Source organism: Babylonia areolata, chromosome 11, assembly GCF_041734735.1.
Source record: "Babylonia areolata isolate BAREFJ2019XMU chromosome 11, ASM4173473v1, whole genome shotgun sequence".
Lineage (NCBI taxonomy): Eukaryota > Metazoa > Mollusca > Gastropoda > Neogastropoda > Buccinidae > Babylonia > Babylonia areolata.
The window spans coordinates 2,214,948-2,233,813 of NC_134886.1; the positions used below are offsets into that span (position 1 = coordinate 2,214,948).

General features: G+C 42.4%; 1 protein-coding gene across 1 annotated transcript in view; it reads right to left on the bottom strand.

Annotated features, from left to right (window-relative positions):
- Positions 1-731: 731 nt before the first annotated feature.
- LOC143287449 (tumor protein 63-like) overlaps positions 732-18,866 on the bottom strand; it is a 74,275-nt gene continuing 56,140 nt past the window's right edge. The window contains exons 6-15 of the mRNA XM_076595442.1: positions 18,459-18,517; positions 17,792-17,867; positions 17,281-17,418; positions 16,272-16,460; positions 14,972-15,146; positions 13,939-14,045; positions 12,701-12,822; positions 5,301-5,546; positions 3,775-3,868; positions 732-1,725 (exon numbers count right to left, since the gene is read on the bottom strand). Of these exons, the coding sequence (XP_076451557.1) occupies positions 1,408-1,725; positions 3,775-3,868; positions 5,301-5,546; positions 12,701-12,822; positions 13,939-14,045; positions 14,972-15,146; positions 16,272-16,460; positions 17,281-17,418; positions 17,792-17,867; positions 18,459-18,517 (1,524 nt within the window). The 3' untranslated portion in view covers positions 732-1,407. The remainder of the gene's footprint in view (positions 1,726-3,774; positions 3,869-5,300; positions 5,547-12,700; positions 12,823-13,938; positions 14,046-14,971; positions 15,147-16,271; positions 16,461-17,280; positions 17,419-17,791; positions 17,868-18,458; positions 18,518-18,866) is intronic.

The following is an 18,866-nucleotide window of genomic DNA, read 5'->3' on the forward strand; positions in this document are numbered from 1 at the left end:
TCACTGCACAACACATTGCATCACTTGGTTCTCCCCACTTCACACACAGCACTACACACCATGAACACAGCATGTTAAAAGACGGGCTGGATGCGTGCACACCATGGAGCAAAAAGCCTGCATACTCACACAGAGAGAGAAAAATGAACGCTTGATTTCACACTTGTGCATAGTTTCAAATGCTGAAAAGAGTAACTATTCATACTGGTCTATTTACAAGGCACAAACAAAATGCACAAATCACCTCTGTCAGTGGAAACAAGGAAAATGCTTTTTACACAATTCATTCTCCATCACTACTTGGTCAGCAATAAATATATAATTAGCTTCTGAAAACACACTCCTGTGGCACACAGTGACACACTGTGTAACTCATCTGACATACACCACCCTACCACCTCATCGTCTGGAAGGTAGGCCATGCTGAAGTTCAACCAGACCGTCTGTGACCAAAACTCTGCTTTCACAACCCGAGGCACAACTTAAACTCGTTCACACAACCACCCTCAGCAAACACACAATCCACTCAAATATTTCTTCATAACAAAAATGGTTATGTTGGTAAAATGAATAATAAGAATGCAAACAGATTTTTTTTCTTTTTTGTTAAAAACGAGATGGAATGTGGGTATTGAGAAAACAACACAAACAACTACAGCAATGTTAACTTAGCTACAGTCTCAGATGACACTATTCTCAGGGAAGTCTGCAAAACAGTGAAAATGGTTCAGTGATATGACAGATGACAAGCACCATTTAGTTCATATTTTCATTTGTTTGCAGTTATGTTCTCTTTTCCACTTGCCAGGTAGGTTTTTGTTTTGTTTTTGTTTTTTTACCTGAATAACGCTACCAAGAGAACTAGAAATGAAAAGACTTGAGGATCAATGGTGTGGATGTGAACACCTGGAGTGACTGCACCTGTGACACTGCAGCCCTGAGGACCGCACATTCTGTGGAAGGGAAGTAACAACACAACTGATTCTCCAAGCATCAGGTTGTTTCCCTTCCAGTATGAGAGATGACACACTGCGAATGTTGGCACACAGGGCCCCGTCATGTCGTGCTGGACAGCACTCCACGAGTTGACAAGGATGGCTCCCATCCTCTGTTACGAGATTTTTTGGATTTCTGCTGCCTTGTATTGTAAGCTCATTGAATAAATAAATGGCTTCTTACACACACACACACACATACGTTTACTTGGCACGTTCTGTGGACACCTGGCCCATCGTTGGCCCAGCGGATAAGAAAACAAACCACACATCCAACGCCCAGAGGACGAGCCAACAAACCACACACGTCCAACGCCCAGAGGACAAGCCAACAAACCAACCACACACATCCAACGCCACAGACTTCACCATTCATCAATCTGTGATCCACCCATCCTGTGCCAGGTGCGGACTACTCGTCACCAGCGTCCGATTTCCGTTTCCTCAGTTTGTAGCTGGGCCCCCCCCCATCCACCTCATCAGTCTTGCTGGAGGTGTTTTCGAAGGAAATGACCTGCTTGAAGGTGTAGCGCGTGATCTCGTAGAACCCTGGGTTGTAGGAGCTCTGCTGGGAAAGGGAGCCCTGCGAGGTCAAGGTCAGGTCGGAGGCTGTGCCGAGGGAGGGCTGGAGGCTGGAGAGGTCGACGGTGTTGACCGAGTCACGCCACTCCACCAGCGCCTTCCAGATGCGGTTCCTGTGGGCCGTGCCGATCTTCAGCCCCGCCAGCGCCTGGGAGACAGGGGGAGGAAACCACTGAAGTTTTTATGCCCGGGGAACATGGGAGGAAACCACTCATTCATCTGTCTGTCCCTTGACAGTCGCAACAACTGAGTAGTTGAATCGTCAAACTTTCAATCTGAGGGTCCCAGCTTCTTCTTCTTCATTTGTTGGATGCAACTCCCATGCTCACTTGTATGTACACAAGTGGGTTTTTACGGATAGGACTGTTTGTACCCTGTATGTACACAAGTGGGTTTTTACCGATAGGACTGTTTTTACCCTGCCATGTACACAACCATACTCTATTTTGGGGGGTTTACATGCTGGGTATGTTCTTGTTTCGAAAACCCACCACAGGAAGAATCTCCTCGAACTACAGAGCGGAGACAGCAGCACTACTCCATGCTGCACAAGGCCTCAGGACGTCAGTCAACCCACCACCAAAGATAGCCTTCTTCACTGACTGCAGATCTCTCCTGCAGGGACTCCAGTCAACCAGAAACGAACAGCAGCTGACAAACATCAAAGCAGCCCTTCATGACCTTTCAAAACGGTCGACTGTCACTGTTCAGTGGGTTCCTTCTCACTGTGGGGTCATGGGGAACGAAAAGGCCGATGCTCTCTCCAAGGCAGGCAGCAAAATGAAGCAGTTCAGCCACCCCGTGACCTACAGAGAGGCCAGGACCATCATCCACAACCGTTACCAGAACCAGTGGAAGAGAAGGCTGGGTGCAAACAGTGGTGTCGATCCAATCCACCAGCTCCAGAGACACCAGCAGACTGTCCTCTTCAGACTGAGAACCGGCCACTGCCGACTACTGAGTCACCTTCACCGTATGAAGATCGCCCACACTGATGAGTGTCCATGTGGCACTGGACCCCAGACCCCTGAACACATCCTCCAACACTGCCCAACCCATGAAGCTCTACGGCGTCAAACCTGGCCAGGGGGCACGGAGCTACAGGCGCAGCTTTGGGGAGACCGCCACGACCTGGAGAAGACCGTGGGCTACATCGTGGCGACGGGGGTGACCGTCTGACGCAGCCAAAACATCGAACGCAGAAGAAGAAGAAGAAGAAAACCCACCAAACTCTGACATGGATTACAGAATCTTTAACGTGCACATTTAATCTTCTGCTTGCCTATACACACGAAGGGGGTTCAGGCACAAGCAGGTCTGCACATATGTTGACCTGGGAGATAAGAAAAATCTCCACACTTTACCCACCAGGTACCAATACCGAGATTCAAACCTGGGACCCTGAAACCAAAAGTCCGCTTGTTACCGAGATTCGAACCCGGGACCCTCAAATTGAAAGTCCAACGCTTTTACCACAAGGCTGTTGCGCCCGTCTTAAGTATTCAAAATAGGTCTCAGGTTCGAATCTTGGTTACAGAGCCTGGTGGGTAAAAGATGGAGATTTATCCAATCTCCCAGGTCAACAGATGTGCAGACCTGCTAGTGCCTGAACTCTCTTCATGTGTACACCCATGCAGACGAACAAATACGCATGTTAAAGATCCTACATAATCCAAGTCAGTGTTTGGTGGGTCATGGAAAGAAAAACACCCCCCCCCCCCCCCCCAACATGAAATCAGAGCACAACTGCCTACATGGTGGGGGGAAAAATGATTGAACACGTGAAAGCCCACGTGCACTATACAGGTGAAACGTGGGAGTCGCAGCCCACGAAGGAAGAAGACGATTATCTGTGTATTTATTTATTTGTCCTTGTTGCTTCTTGCCAAGCCCACCTTCTTCAGCAAAACTTGATGCCTGGCCAGACTTTCCTGTTCCCGCTGTGCTGATGAAGGTGGAGGTGTGAAACCACTGAAATATACAAGCAAGTTCAACTGTGGATTCTTAGCGGGGGGAAAATGTCTTCTACTTGATGCCTGGCCAGACTTTCCTGTTCCCGTTGTGCTGATGAAGGTGGAGGTGTGAAACCACTGAAATATACAAGCAAGTTCAACTGTGGATTCTTAGCGGGGGGGAAAGTGTCTTCTGTTGAACATGAATGGATGTGGAGGATGTCTGTGTTGAGGCAATGACTCACCTCCAGGTCAAAGTCGTCCAGCTGGAACAAGTTGACCAGTCCCTTCTGGTGGAAGTTGTCAATGTAGGCACTCAGTCCCAGCCCCGTCAGCCAGCTGTGACACATGGTGAAACAACATAGTGACACATTGCACTACAACATGACACATCATAGAGATGCATTGCACCACATCATAATGGCACACTGCACCACAACTGTGTGACACACTACACAACATTATAATCACATGTTAACTCTTTGGAGATGAGCCGGCGCTTTGGCGCCGGTGCTCTGCCCGCTCAGAATGACGTGCCATAGTGTAGGATTCGGCGGATCGCGGAATTTTTTTTTCATACACTCAGCAGTGTTCAATTAAAGGGAAACTAATCAGGCTGTCTTGTGGGATCAGTCTAGGAAAAACTGCGTTATTTCCCCTTGACCGTTAACTGCGTGAAAGGCTTTTTTTCTAGACTTTTCTGGACCAGGTGAGAAGTTGATCTTTACATAATCAACCAGTGTTGTAATCTTATATTTTATTTTTTTAAGTTGTACAAGGACAGGAATGTCAGACCCCTGCCAGAGTCTGCACTAGTTGGGTCACGGTTAAGTATGTGTAATTAAATTATTTTTTTAAGTTTGTTGTACAACATGATTCTCATGAATCGGGGAACCTTACTGTGAGAAAATTATCTTATTCTGCCTTGTGGATTAGCTGATGGATATGACATGCCTGGTGGGTACAGTATAACTATTTTTCTTTTTTTTGTTTTTCAGTATTTAGTGATATAATTTTTAAAAAATATATGTATTTAGCAGCATTTAATGAGAAAACTGTTTCAAAATGTTAAAAGAAGAGATAAGGGTGCAGTACCAACTGCCATTGCCATCTTGCTTCCTTGTTGGAGAGCCGTAGTCCTCGACAAAAGAATAGGCTGTGCGTGAACTTTCACTGCAGTGGAAAAACCTAAATCTTGAAGAAAGCCCGCAAGGCTGCAGCACTGACAGCCAGAGCAATCCTGCCTCCTAGTTTGAGAGCGATAGTCCTTGATAAAAGACTAGGCTGTGCATGAATTTCCATTGCAGTGAGAAACCTGCCGAATAATGGCCTAGAGGTAATGTGTCCGCCTAGGAAGCCAGAGAATCTTGAGTGGACTGGTTCGAATCTCATAGTAGCCAGTATTCTGTCCCCCTCCACTAAACCTTGAGTGGTGGTCTGGATGCCAGTCATTCAGATGAGACGATAAACTAAGGTCCCGTGTGCAGCATGCACTTAGTGCACGAAAAAGAACCTATGACAACTAAAGGGTTGTCCCTGGCAAAATTCTGTTGAAAAATCCACTTCGACAGGAAAACAAATAAAACTGCAAGCAAGAAAAAAAGAAAGAAGAAAAAAAGGGGATGGCGCTCTCAGTGTAACGGCGCACTTGCCCTTGGGGAAGCAGTCCGAATTTCACAGAGAAATCTGTTGTAAAAAAACCCCGAAGAGTTATAAAAAAAAAAAGTAATTAAAAAAAAAAAAAAATCCCCCAAACGTGCTGCCCACCCACCTGGCAATGGTGTTGTCCTGCACCTGGTCGCCCAGCCCTACAGCCTCGTTCTTCACCACCGTCACGTCCCCTCCCCCAACCTCCCTCTCCCCCACGCACACAGCCTGCTGAGAGCTGCTGACAGACAGGTCGGCCGTGTCAAAGGGCAGGGTGGCCTGTCGCGTGGGGCTCAGCATGGCTGTTGTGGTGGAGGTGGAGGGCTGCGTGTCCAGGGCCGGCACTGAGGATCCTGCAGGGCTACTGATCCTGTACACATAGAGTGACCTTAAAGGGTTAAAGGTTATAGGTTAAAGGTGGAGAGCCGTGTCCAGGTCTGGTGCCGTGGATCTTGCAGGGCTGCTGATCCTGTACACACACAGTAACCTTAAAGGGTTAAAGGTTATAAGTTAGAGGTCGAGGGGTGTGTGTCCAGGCCAATTTTTTTCCATTCCAAAAATGTCATCATCATCAACACGGAACATAAGAAGCCTGACTGCAAAAGTGGTGGCAGAGCTGATCATGAAATATGACAGCAATGATGAAGAAAATAATGGCAGTTTACTGATGAAAGTGACACAATTTCAAACCACTCCCAAAAAATTGGTGACTTTGTGTTTACAGCTGTTTAAGTAAACCATCTTAAAAAAAATATCTTTTAATATATATATATATATATTTTTTACTGCAGTGGTTTGATGCAGAGCTGGTCCAGTAGTGATGTAGCAGACATGTAATCGTGGGGTATAAGAGGTTAAACTTACAGAGCTCTCAGGGCCTTCTCTGATGCCTATCTCCATTAGACAGACTGTGGCTAGGGAAATTCAACTTGTGCCGCACAGCCTCTGCCAGGAATTTTCAGTGAAAACAGGTATAAATAACACACACACAAATCTACAAGTTACTTTTTTTTTTTGTCTTTAAGTATGCAAACCATATATATATATATATATATTTTTTAAAGAATACTGACCAAGCAACAACGAAAAAATCTAGCAAACAAAACCCACCACCCAAGGTATAGTGACTAAACTATCAGACTATACTCATTTTGGAACAATTCCAAAATGGGTGCAATCATCAAAGTTCCTACCACTCCCCTTTTCTCTACCTCCCCCCCCCCCCCCCTCCACTTCCTCTTTGGCATGTCTGATGTTCTCATGGCACTCCCCTTTTCCCTTTCCCATTCTCACTCCCTTGGTCACAACCCCCCCCCCCCTTCACCCGCGTCAACATTTTTTTCCACTTTTTTTATGTATACCACTATATGTGACATTATCATTTATTTATTTATTTAAAAAGACATATTATTATTATTTTCTATATATTATTATTATTATATATATATATATATATATATTTTTTTTTTTTGGGGGGGGGGGTACGTTTATAGTTGACTTCGTCAAGTTTTTTTTTTTTTAGCCTTATACATATTATTATTAGTAGTAGTTCTTTTTTATGTATCTGTCTTTTTTTTCTCTCTCTCTCCAGGCCTGACTAAGTGCATTGGGTTACGCTGCTGGTCAGGCATCTCCTTGGCAGATGTGGTGTAGCGTATATGGATTTGTCCGAATGCAGTGACGCCTCCTTGAGCTACTGAAACTGTATGTGTCTATCAAAACAATCCATGTCTGTGGTATGATCTGGGTCATCTTATCCACCTCTAACTGCTTGAAGCCAACCAAGGGCGCCTGCTGTTGTCTGCTCTGTGTGTGTGTGTGTGTGTGTGTTTCATTGTTTCCATGACTGATATGGCTAGAGCTGGTCAATGCTCTGAGCCAAAGAGCACACCATTCTCTTATTAAGAGTGTGTTCATGTTTATTCAAGACTGAATAAGTTTATAGTCTCTTCTGGTTTGGACAATAGTTAAGCCGCAATTTATCTTTCTGGCTGAAGGAAAATTCAGGAAAGGCCAACCCAACATGTTGGCAGTGCACAGCATGACTGAGAAATTTCATCAAACGTTTGTGCCTATTTTAGAAAGAGGAGACTACTAACTGATGTCAACAGGCTCAGGAAGTTCCATAAAAGTGATTTGCTTCCCTTCTCCAACACAGTCCTACAGTTCTGACAAAAATGCTTTTCTCTCCCTGGAATTGAAAGGGATCTTCTTCAAAATGACAAAGCCTTGACTGTCTTGGACTTGCAATCTTTTTCAACATTGACAGCGCTGGATGTGCTTGAAGAAATACTAAATGATGCTGACAGTGACGAAGAAATGGCTGTCCAGACCTCTGACGATCTGCATGTGTGTGTGTGTGTGTGTGTGTGTGTGTGTGTCTGTGTCTGCATGAACTTTGCACACTTCCCAGTGTTCTAATGAACTCTTTCACCAATTGGTTTCTGTGTAAAAAAACACTCCCCAGCACCAAATATTTTAGACACAATGCTATCAGTCACAGGTTTCAGTTCATGTCAAAACAACACACTGAACCTGTTCATTTCAAACTGGGTCTGGGAGCAAAGGTTAGTCACTGTTCTATTGGCAGGGAAACTGGCTACAGCTGCCACTCTTTGTTACAATGTAAAACAAGAGGCAAGGCCTTCAAGACTCACTTGTGATAAATTAAGTCCCCTAGCATTAATTACAGAGTAATTTCCCTTTTTTACTATCTGCACCAAAACGTTTGCAAAATAAATAAAAATTCCATGCTTAGCAAAAGAAGTTCCTGTTTGAACAAAAAATGATAATAATGACTCCTCTTGTTGTTGTGTCAGAATAAGAGGTCAAAGTGCCAAGTTTAGAGAATACAAAAAATATAAATGTAACAGTAAATGCAGTTTGCATATAATTAGGCTTCATTTTTTTTTTTTTTTTTTTTTTTTGTGCCCATCCCAGAGTTGCAAGATTGTTTTAAACAAGATGACTGGAAAGAACTGAATTTTTTCCTATTTTTATGCCTAATTTGGTGTCAACTGACAAAGTATTTGCAGAGAAAATGGCAATGTTAAAGTTTACCACAGACACACACACAGACAACCGAACACCGGGTTAAAACATAGACTCACTTTGTTTACACAAGTGAGTCAAAATTGGTCCTTTTAACATGACCCCTGGATGTAGACTGAAGTCACCTATGGCAGTGCGCTGTCTAGCTGACTAAGGTCGCCTTAGGCGGTGAAATAGTTAAAAGGTGTGGTGTCTTTCTCATTTCAAAATTTCTTATCAAATGGTGCACAGGTGGTAAGCAAGGTTCTTACCTGTCATTGTCTCAATGGTATAAAATGTAATGTATAATAGTATCTTCCAGTCATTACTTATACAAATACAGGCATCATCTCCAAACCAACATTGTGCGCATTTCTTCAAAATGGAGAAGGGACTTTCTGGGCATTCCCAAATACAGTAAACTGAACACACCACATGTTGCATTATAGCCTTGGAGATCTCTTTCTATCCCCTTTTAAGAGGCAAACCTGTGGTTGCATAGTGTGTGCGCGCATGCTTTCATGTGCAAATGTATGGCATGGGAGCTGGTGTGTGTGTGTGTGTGTATGCATGCATGTGCAAATGTGTGTGTATTCTGAGTTGTTTCTCCCTCGTGTACTTATCACTGTCACCATGCACCTGTACACAGCACAGGTTTGGGGGAATATCAGTGTGTGTGTGTGTGTGTGTGTGTGTGTGTGTGTGTGTGTGTGTGTGTGTGCGCACACACGTGTACATAAGCATGCAGAATCTTTGAGTGACACTTTATGTATCTGTGAATTGCACATAAATTATTTGTTATTGTGTGTGTGTGTGTGTGTGTGCACATGTGCGCTCATGTACATGTTTGTGCTTGTTCATTTCCAGACTGGTGTCAAGTGGGTGTGAGCAATTTTCTTTTTTTTTTTTTTTGAAACACAAACCCAGTGTAGTCTCTCAGGGCCTGATCAGCGTGTTGGCTTTATGCAAAGATCAGGGCTCTGCCTTTATTTTTGGTTTTTACAGCAGATGTGGTGTAGCATACATACATGGACCAGTGTGCACCATCTGACATCTCAGTACTGTAACTCTCAGTCAGAAAGGAAATACCTCTGCATGTTCTGCTTTTGCCTGATGGAAATGTGTTGAGCAAATTATGTATGTATATATGCTGCTTGTATTCCTCACCCCCCATTTTTTAAAAACACTTCTTCGTTCTTTTTGTTTGCAAATTTTTTTAAAAAAAAGGAAAAAAGAAAAGAAAAAAAAAAAAAGTAAAAAAAAAGTACAATAAATAATATAACAAAATCCCATTTTCAGACACGAGAAAAGGACTGCAGAATGTTTTTGACAATCTGTATGCATGTATACATACGTACATGTGCATGTGTCAGTGTAAAACAACACACATTCACACTGGTAAAAATAGAACACACACACACTGGCCATACTGTCAGATACATTGTTATATTGTTAAAATAATAACATTCATTATATACAATCACTTTCAAGAAGACTTTCACATATTCACATCAAACAGTAATATTGCACAGTCCCACACAGCCACCGATGTTTGCTCACACACATTCACACTCGCACACATACACACGAAAGTGCGCATACATATACATACATGAGCACACACAAACACACAGAGATTCACATTACACATCTGATATAACTCTCAAAGTCGAAAGATGTTGAATGAAAGAATGAAAACCAATGTCCTGTTCCAAGCACCACTTAGTCCTTTCTCACAGTGGGGATTATTGCTGCACTGCCCTCCCCCTCCCCATTCTTTCTTCATGGCTGCTTACTGCAGTTTTCTCCAAAACACCCCATCGGCATTCATGTCTCTCTTGTTATGTGCAACTGCTTTTCCAACACATCCACACATTCAGACATATACACACATCTCATTGTGTTGTGACACAATATTGCAGATCCTTCAAAGCTCTTTCATTCTTTCAGTGACCTTAGCAAGCACTTTATACTCTATTCCCTTTACTGTCTCCAGATCTTCTACACAGGTTGCAACTGTTTAATGTCAATTATTCTTCTGATTTTAATCTGTCTTCTGTACAAGTTAAAGGAAAATTTCGATCTAAAATTACCTTTAAATAACATACTTACTGTGACCCAACTAGTGCAGACTCCGGCAGGGGTCTGACATTCCTGTACTGTGCAAACTACTATCCGCCTATGCGGAGAAAACGAAAGCAACTACGGCCGATAACCTCCCGGAAGTAGGTAACCTCCCCTTTGTCCCGCTGGCTAGCGCCTTCTTTTTCCGGCAGCCATCATGACTCCTGTTCCTGTGCTCTTCATACGGCTAAGTCTCGACAGACAGACAGAAAATACGGAAAAAAAAACTTAACCGTATGAAGAGCACAGGAACAGGAGTCATGATGGCTGCCAGAAAAAGAGGGCACTAGCCAGCGGGACAAAGGGGAAGTTACCTACTTCTGGGAGGTTATCAGCCGTAGTTGCTTTCGTTTTCTCTGCATAGGTGGATAGTAGTTTGCACAGGACAGGGATGTCAGACCCCTTCCGGAGTCTGCACTAGTTGAGTCACGGTTAAAATGTGTAATTAAAAGTTGTTTTCTATAAATCTTATGATTTTAAATCAGATGTTCTCTCATAATCAGATGCCTTGAAATGAAACAAAAGGCAAGAATAGGCCATCTTTTGACTAGACTTCCCAGACATGCAGGGAACATACGCCAGTCCATGCATTCAGCTGCATACATCTTTTCCTTTTGATCAGTCATGATCACAGTGAGCACAACATGTTGCTGTCCGAATGTGAGCTGCCAAGTGTGTGACCATTGTCAATCTGTCCCTATGGATCAATCACAGCTGGGGGGCAGGGTTTAGGTGGGCACTTCTTTTTCTTGGGCAGTTCTTCCCCCCCTTCTCCTCCTCCTTTCTGGTGGTGCTGAGCCAGCCAGCTGCAAGGAGCCACAACCACCAGTTTAGTCCTCTTTCTTTCTTATTCTTTTTTTGTAATTTTTTTTGGGTAACATATCAACAGTTCTTTCTTTCTTTCAATGACCTTTTGTATTCTCTTTTCTGACTACAAACTATCAAAATGCACAATTTTCCTTAATGTCTCAATTTCATTTCTCCATTCAGAAAATGTTTTTTTTTTCTCCACCCAAGCGTCTTTCATTCCCTGATTTAAAAAAAAAAAAAAAAAAGCATAATTTGATGGAAAGAACAGAGGACTGGCAAAAAGTGAGAAGCCATTTAAGTACACGTGAAAGTTGCCCACAAACGATTGAAGATATCTCTCAGATTCACTCTCCATACGCTTAAGAATGGAAGAGATTACAACTGTCCTGTACACTCATTTAATCTTTCTTGACATAAGGCAGCTCCTTTTGGTGGCATGCTCCACAATACAGGTGATGTTTTCGTATGGCGAAATGCTCAACATGTATCCAAGCCATCCTAAACCAAGGATTAGCAGGAAAGTATAAAGCTAAATTGGCACTCCATTCAGCCGCAATTCACAATACGCAAGTGAAGAAGTTTAAATTGGCACTGCATTCAGCCATAATTCACAATACGCAAGTGAAGAAGTTTAAATTGGCACTGCATTCAGCCGCAATTCACAATATGCAAGCGAAGAAGTCTTTGTGTAAATGCAACTCATTTAGTTTTCCCAGCCCAATTCTATGTTTTAGAGTTTGAAACTGCGATTTGAATTGCTTTGCAGGAGCGCAAGAGAAATCTGCAAAAGCCATTCTAGCATGACTGATTTTATGAAAAATTCGTCAGTCAAGTCACAGACCACATCGACAGGTCATTTCAGAAATTCTGTGTGTCAATGACTGATATGAAGCCTGAACACTGGGAACGAAACACTGTACCCCACTTACCCATGAACTTCACCAGCAGATGAGTGCCTAAAGTGCAGATGTTTTGTCAGCATGTGGGACAGTGAGGCTGAGTGTGTGCATGGATGTATCTTCTGTATCTAAGTGTTGTGGGTGGTAACAGGGAAAGGAGAGGGGACACTGGGGGAGAGGAGGGGATGTGAACAGGCAAGCATGTGTACATGGGCAAGCTTACTGGGTGTATGCATGACTAACTTAAAAAAAACAAACCCAAAACAAAAAAACAACAACAACAGATTTTGATATTCAATTATTGGTGTGACATATGTTGTGTGTGCATGTGTGTTGTTTCAGCCAGTCAACAGCTAGAGTGGATTTTTATGCGACTAGTTTTAACCTTTTATCATGGTGTAAATGATATCATTATGTATGTGTTTGTAACAAACCCGGGATTATACAAAATAAATTTCCATATGGAATAAAAATTCAAAAAAAAGATTATGTTCGTGTTAATAATGAGCCTGTTATTACACAAAATCAATTTCCATGTGGAATAAAAAAAAAATATTAAAAAAAAAGAAGAAGAAGAAGAAGAAAAAAAGAAGTATTTCTGATCAGACACGGCAGTCTCCAACACCTACAGAGAGCAAGGCAGACCCACCACACCACTCACCTCTGTCTCACGGCGCTCTGCTGTTTCTTCAATTTCTCCATCTCTGCCTTGGGCAGTGCGTCCACCAGCTCCAGGGAGTCACGGATCTTACACAGCGTCATGTAGTTCTCCCGTCCTCTCACCTGTACAATACACAGCATCATGTAGTTCCCCCACTTACCTGTACAGTCCACTTACCTGTACATTACAGCACAAAATAACATAAGATAGTGTCACAATACAACACAAAATAACACTACATAATGTTGATGCAGCACAAAATAACATTATATGGTATCAACAGAGCACAAAGCATTACATAGCATTGATACAACACAACCTAAATAACATGTCAATACAGCATGAAACATTAGTCATTTAGTATCAATACAGCATAAAATAACATTACGAAGTCTAATACAGCAAAAAATATAAAAAAAAGTGTTGGTACAGCACAAAATAATATTCCCATCAATACGGCACAATTCAACATTACAAAATCATTCTTAATGTAATTTTCATGTCCTCACAATACAGCACAAAACAACATTACATGAACTCGGGTAATTCTCCTTTATGCTTACACCCCAATGCTCCATTATGAACCAAACGATGCTGCAACATATCTTCCTTAAATCTAATGTTTCTGTTGTTGGTACAAAGCAACAGGAGCCTGAAATCTTTAAAAAAAAATTTTTTTTAAACAACTTTATCACTATATTCAGAATGCAGGAAAACTACTCAGTGCAACAGAAAGTTCACTATATTTGAGGCAATTTTCAGAATTACCTACAACAGAAAACTGCAAGAGTTCTTTCCCCTGACCTGGGAATTTACAGGTGATGAGTTTTGGGTGACAAGGGGTAAGTGAGTTAAAACTGGTGAATACTTAGGAAACCAATCTAAAATGGTCAACCATTGCTTTGCAGGAGGTCAACAGATAAGATATCGATCTAAAATGGCCAACCCTTCGTTCAAAGAGATGAACAGATGGGAAACCAATCTAAAATAGCCAGCCCTTTGTTCAAGATGTGAACAGATGGGAAACCAATCTAAAATAGCCAGCCCTTTGTTCAAGATGTGAACAGATGGGAAACCAATCTAGTATGGCTTGCCCTTCCTTCAAAAAGAGTGGAAAACATGGGACACCAATATGGCTGGCCGTTTTTTTTTAGAATGAGGTGGAAAAAAAAAAAAAAAAAAAAAAAAAAGGACAACAATGCAATGCAATACAATACCAACAGCAAGTGACCACTTACAGTGAGAGTGAAGACATCCCCGTCATCAGCTTTCCGTTTCCTGCTGATGCTGGTGATGGTGGTGTTGATGGAGTACCTGGGTACCCCAGACCCCTGACCTGTGGACCCTGCTAACACACACCACTGCCTGTTACGTCTGCCTGTAACTCTGACCCCACACCTGTTGATCAAACTGTAACACACACCACTGCCTGTTACATGTACCTGTAATACTGACCCATACCTGTTGATCACATTGTAATATACACCACTGTCTGTTACTGCAAACACAGCAGAGGCTTTAATTGGGACATCTATGTATTACCAAGTGTTTTTCTGTTCAGCTATATATGTTCCACTGCGGTGTGTGTGTGTGTGTGTGTGTGTTCGTCCTTTTCACTGTAAGTGATATTAGATGAGGGCAGGAAAAAACATTGAGTGGGGGGAAGGGAAGAAAGAAATTACGGTGTATGCATGCGAGTAAGTGTGTGTGTGTGTGTGTGTGTGTGTGTGTGTGTGTGTTACATATAGAAAATGATTGATTTCAGTTTTGTTTAAAAAAAAAGAAAAAAGAAGAAAAAAAAAAGAGCACAACAATATAACATATTTCTAATGAAAAACAACTACAACAGTGAATAAGTGGACTATTTAACAATGAGTTCAAAAAGTCATACATTAGCAATGGACTGCTGAAGACTGTCAACACTGAAGATGATTTCAGTTCAGGGATGTGAGACTAACATATCGCAAGTTAGTATACAATTGGCTGTTATGTGAGCACCACAGATGCAAGAAACATTACTGACAGATTTGGTCTTAAAACAATTCATTTTCCATCTGCAGATTAGAGAAATAATTTGCCTCTTATGAAAATCATTATGGTAATGTTTGTTTGTGTATGCGTGCGTGCGCATCCAAATGCAGCTCTGTCATATTTACTCACGTTGGCAGCCTTTTGTATAAATGAATGTGTTTTTAAACCAGTCAATCACTGAATATACCATTAAACTTTACTACCCCCCCCCCCCCCCAAAAAAAAAAGTTAGGAACAGACCTTTCTGTGATTTCTCTGCCATACGCTCTTCTTGTCTGCGGTCGCGGCCGGGGCAGGCACAGATTCGAACTTCCACGGCTCGCCGACCCAGCACCACCTGGTTGTGCTCCAGGGTGAACACAATATGAATGGGGCGGCGGTTCGGACCCCCGACACACGATCCAAGACACATGAACTGCACACACAGGAAATAATGAACGCTTCATTAAAAAAAAAAAAAAAAAAAAAAAATGGAATAAGTCTTATTTGTAAGGGAAATAATGAGTGCTTCATTTAAGAAAAAATTCATTTGGAATAAGTCTGACTCGACTGTCCCTATATGATCAATTGTTTATATATGTAAAATGTAATGCTACTGTCCCTACATACACTACAATGTTTATTTATGATAAATTTGACTCTGTCCCTAAATACATTACAAAGCCCCTTTATTTGCTCATTTATTTATAATGAATGTAACTCTGCTGTCTCTCAATGCTTGTCATTTATCAATAATGATTAGTCTAATTCTGCTGTCCCTAAATACATAGCAAAGTCATTCACATACTCAAGTTTCACTTTCAAGGTGTCAAAGTGTATGGATTAATTCATATACACCACAACTGCTTTAAAAAAAAAAGCAGAAGAAAACATACTCATCTATTCTACAGTCATTCTGGTCTGGTAAGAATCTCTCATGCATGCACACAATCTATAATTGGCTCTTAATCAAAAAGCAAAAACAACATCACATAAAATTCTGAAATTCTTTGTGATATTATTTTAGCTGACCTGAAAAAAGAAGTAATCAGCAACACAAAACATTATTTCCATTGATATAGAAACTGCCCAGTTTCTCTCCATTCATGGTGAGGATACACAACCAGAAAATAAATGTGGAAAATAAAACACAAGGAATAAGTAAGCAAATCATTACCAACAATCATGAACACTGGAACAGTACACAATAAAACAAAACAGAACAGACACCCCTTCCACAAAAAAAAAAGCGTTACACGAGACAGAGCGTAAATCTGACAAGATGGCATCAAAACGATTCAGCGCTTGTAGCTTTTAGAGGCGTCTGATTGGCTAAGAGCGGACGGGCAAGACAGGGCGCCTTTTTGTTAGCTTCGCGAAATCTGGCCAAACAGAGCAAACCGATAAGCCTAATTTGCATTAGTTTGACATGGTACAGTATATGACACCAAACAGAAGGGATACACTATCCAAAAAGCATGTAAGAACATATATACATACACACACATACGCACCAACACAAACATACACAAAACATACGCACACTCAAGCATCCACCCACCTGGAACAAGTTGGTGACCCACTCAGAGCCGGCCTGTGGCATTTCGTAAGGTATCACCACTGACTGTCTGCTGGTTTGCTGGTCCTCCATGTACTGTGCTGTCTTGTGTTCGCACCTCACCAGGTGGTTAGCCACCTTGATGTTCCTCTTCATGTCCTCACTGGCGTGATTGGGGCACCGCTTCACCACCTTCCACCATCATCAACGTTAAAAGTCCCATCGCATTTAACTCATTCTACTTGACAGCTACATGCCTGTATAATAATAATAGTGTGCTGGTAGGAGAATATTCGTACCTAGTCTATAGGGGGAGTAATCATGGTACCATTTAACTCGTACCTCAAATGGAATGAGTTAACAGCCAAGGCCTGATCAATGCGATGACTTTATGCAAAGTTCAGGCATCTGTTGCATTATTTTTTTTATTTTATATTAATTCATCTATTTATTTATACAAATCTTTTACAGCTGATGTGGTGTGGAGTATTTGGACCTGTTTGCACACTCTGACATGAAACTGATTTTTTTCAGACACTGAGGCAGTGAATTCATAACCACTGTGTCATCTCTATAGTTCAGCAAAGGAAGGCTTCCCCATATGAAGTCAGGGAGCCATTCACACCTGGGGTGGAGTGAGGATCACTGGAGGAACGTGCCTTAACCCAAGGACAAAACACCATACCTAAATGCTGCTTCAAACCCCACATCAAACGCCTGACTGATTTGTCACGTCCCCCCCTCCCCCTCGCCACAAACCATCCCCCCCTCCCTCCCCACAAACCATTCTCACCACAAATCCTGGAAATGAAGGAAACAAAATGCCCCCACTCCTGGGGCAGAAAAGAGAAGAAAAGCGTGTGCAGGTGTGTGCATGTGCACAGGTGTGTATGCATGCATATGTGTGGTGTTTGTGCGCGCATGTGTGCATGCATGTGCGTTTTGGGAGCGGGGCTGAGGGGTATTGTGCATGTGTGTGTGTGCGTGTTGGGTGTGTGTGTGTCAGTGTTACCTCCTGACAGTGCTCTGGTTTGCTGAAGACAGGCATGGCACGGATGACGGTCCCTTGGGGGGCGGGGGTCTCTGTCCTGAAGCGGACAGGACATGTAGTGGCCATCCGTACATACAGCTTCTTCAGCATGGCGGAGTGCTGAAATCACATCACACATAACGACTACCAAGTTAAACCGATCTCTCAGTCAAAGAAGGCTACTCACTTACGCAGCTTTCGTTGGCAATCCAGCCGGCTTCTTTAGCACAACTGCTGGGTAGAGAACTAGCAGCTGTATGCATCCCTGTAAGTGATCACACATGTATACAGCTTCTTCATTTAGGGTAGAGTACAAAAATCACATCATCTGCACATATCAATGGAGGAGAACTGTGATAGAGAGAGAGAGAGAGAGAGAGAGAGAGAGAGTTCACTTTATTTCTGAGGGTAACAGAATATTAAAACATTCTTTTTCATTAAGCCCTCAAAAGAGAGACAGACAGAGAAAGATCTTCTCCCCCAGTGGTCTCACCGTCCATGTTGTGGACTTGGTCTCTTTGGACGGGGCAAAAGAGATCTCAAAGCTGTACTGTCCTGGGTAATCCGAGCTGCACACACAAAATGGAATACACGCATAAACCCTATCATTACATCACATTGCATTCCAACTTTCTTTATCTTTTTTTTGTGGTAAATGCCATTTTAACAACCAACACAAGGTAGACACACAGTTAAAGACTGAAAGCACTTTTATTCCCAACAGATGACTTCATTCTGAATTATCACTTTTTATTATTGGTATGTTTATAAATGTTTATTCATCCATGTATAGACCTGTCATAAAAAGTTGTGCATGTGGATGCAACAGCAATGAAGTTGATGGCAAAAAAAAAAAAAAAAAAGTAAAAAAAAAGGATGTGACTTACAGCCTGCTTCTTATTTATCCAACAGTGCTAACACCCGACGTCGGAAACAGTGGAAGGGCGAAAAAGAGGAGAAAGACAAGATATGTGGATGGAGAATAGTGGTGGTGGTGGTGTTTGTACAGTCTGATTTTTTATCAGTTTAATGTTACTAACACCTGACGTTGGAAACGGGGCATGGGCGAGACAGAGGAGAAAGACACGAAACAGGAATGGTGGATGGTGGTGGTGTTGGTTGACAGGGAGGGTGGAGGAGTGAGGAAGTCAGATACTTACAACTCTGGGACAGCGGTGGACGTGTTGGTCACGGGTATGGACACAGCACCCACGCTGTCCTGTCAACACACCGCTCAACACCATGACTCATAACCATGACAACACGGCTCAACATGACAACAAACTTCAACAAAATGACAGGACTCAACACAACTCATCACCATGACATGACTAAACACAATGACAACACAAGGCTCAACAATAACATGACTCGATGACAACCTGGCTCAACACAACACTGACATGACTCATGACAATGACACGACTCAACACTGACTCAATAACACTGCAATGCAGCTCAACACCACAACCATATGACTTGACAACACAGCACAACACAATGACACGACTCAACACTGACTCAATAACACTGCAATGCAGCTCAACACCACAACCATATGGTTTTAC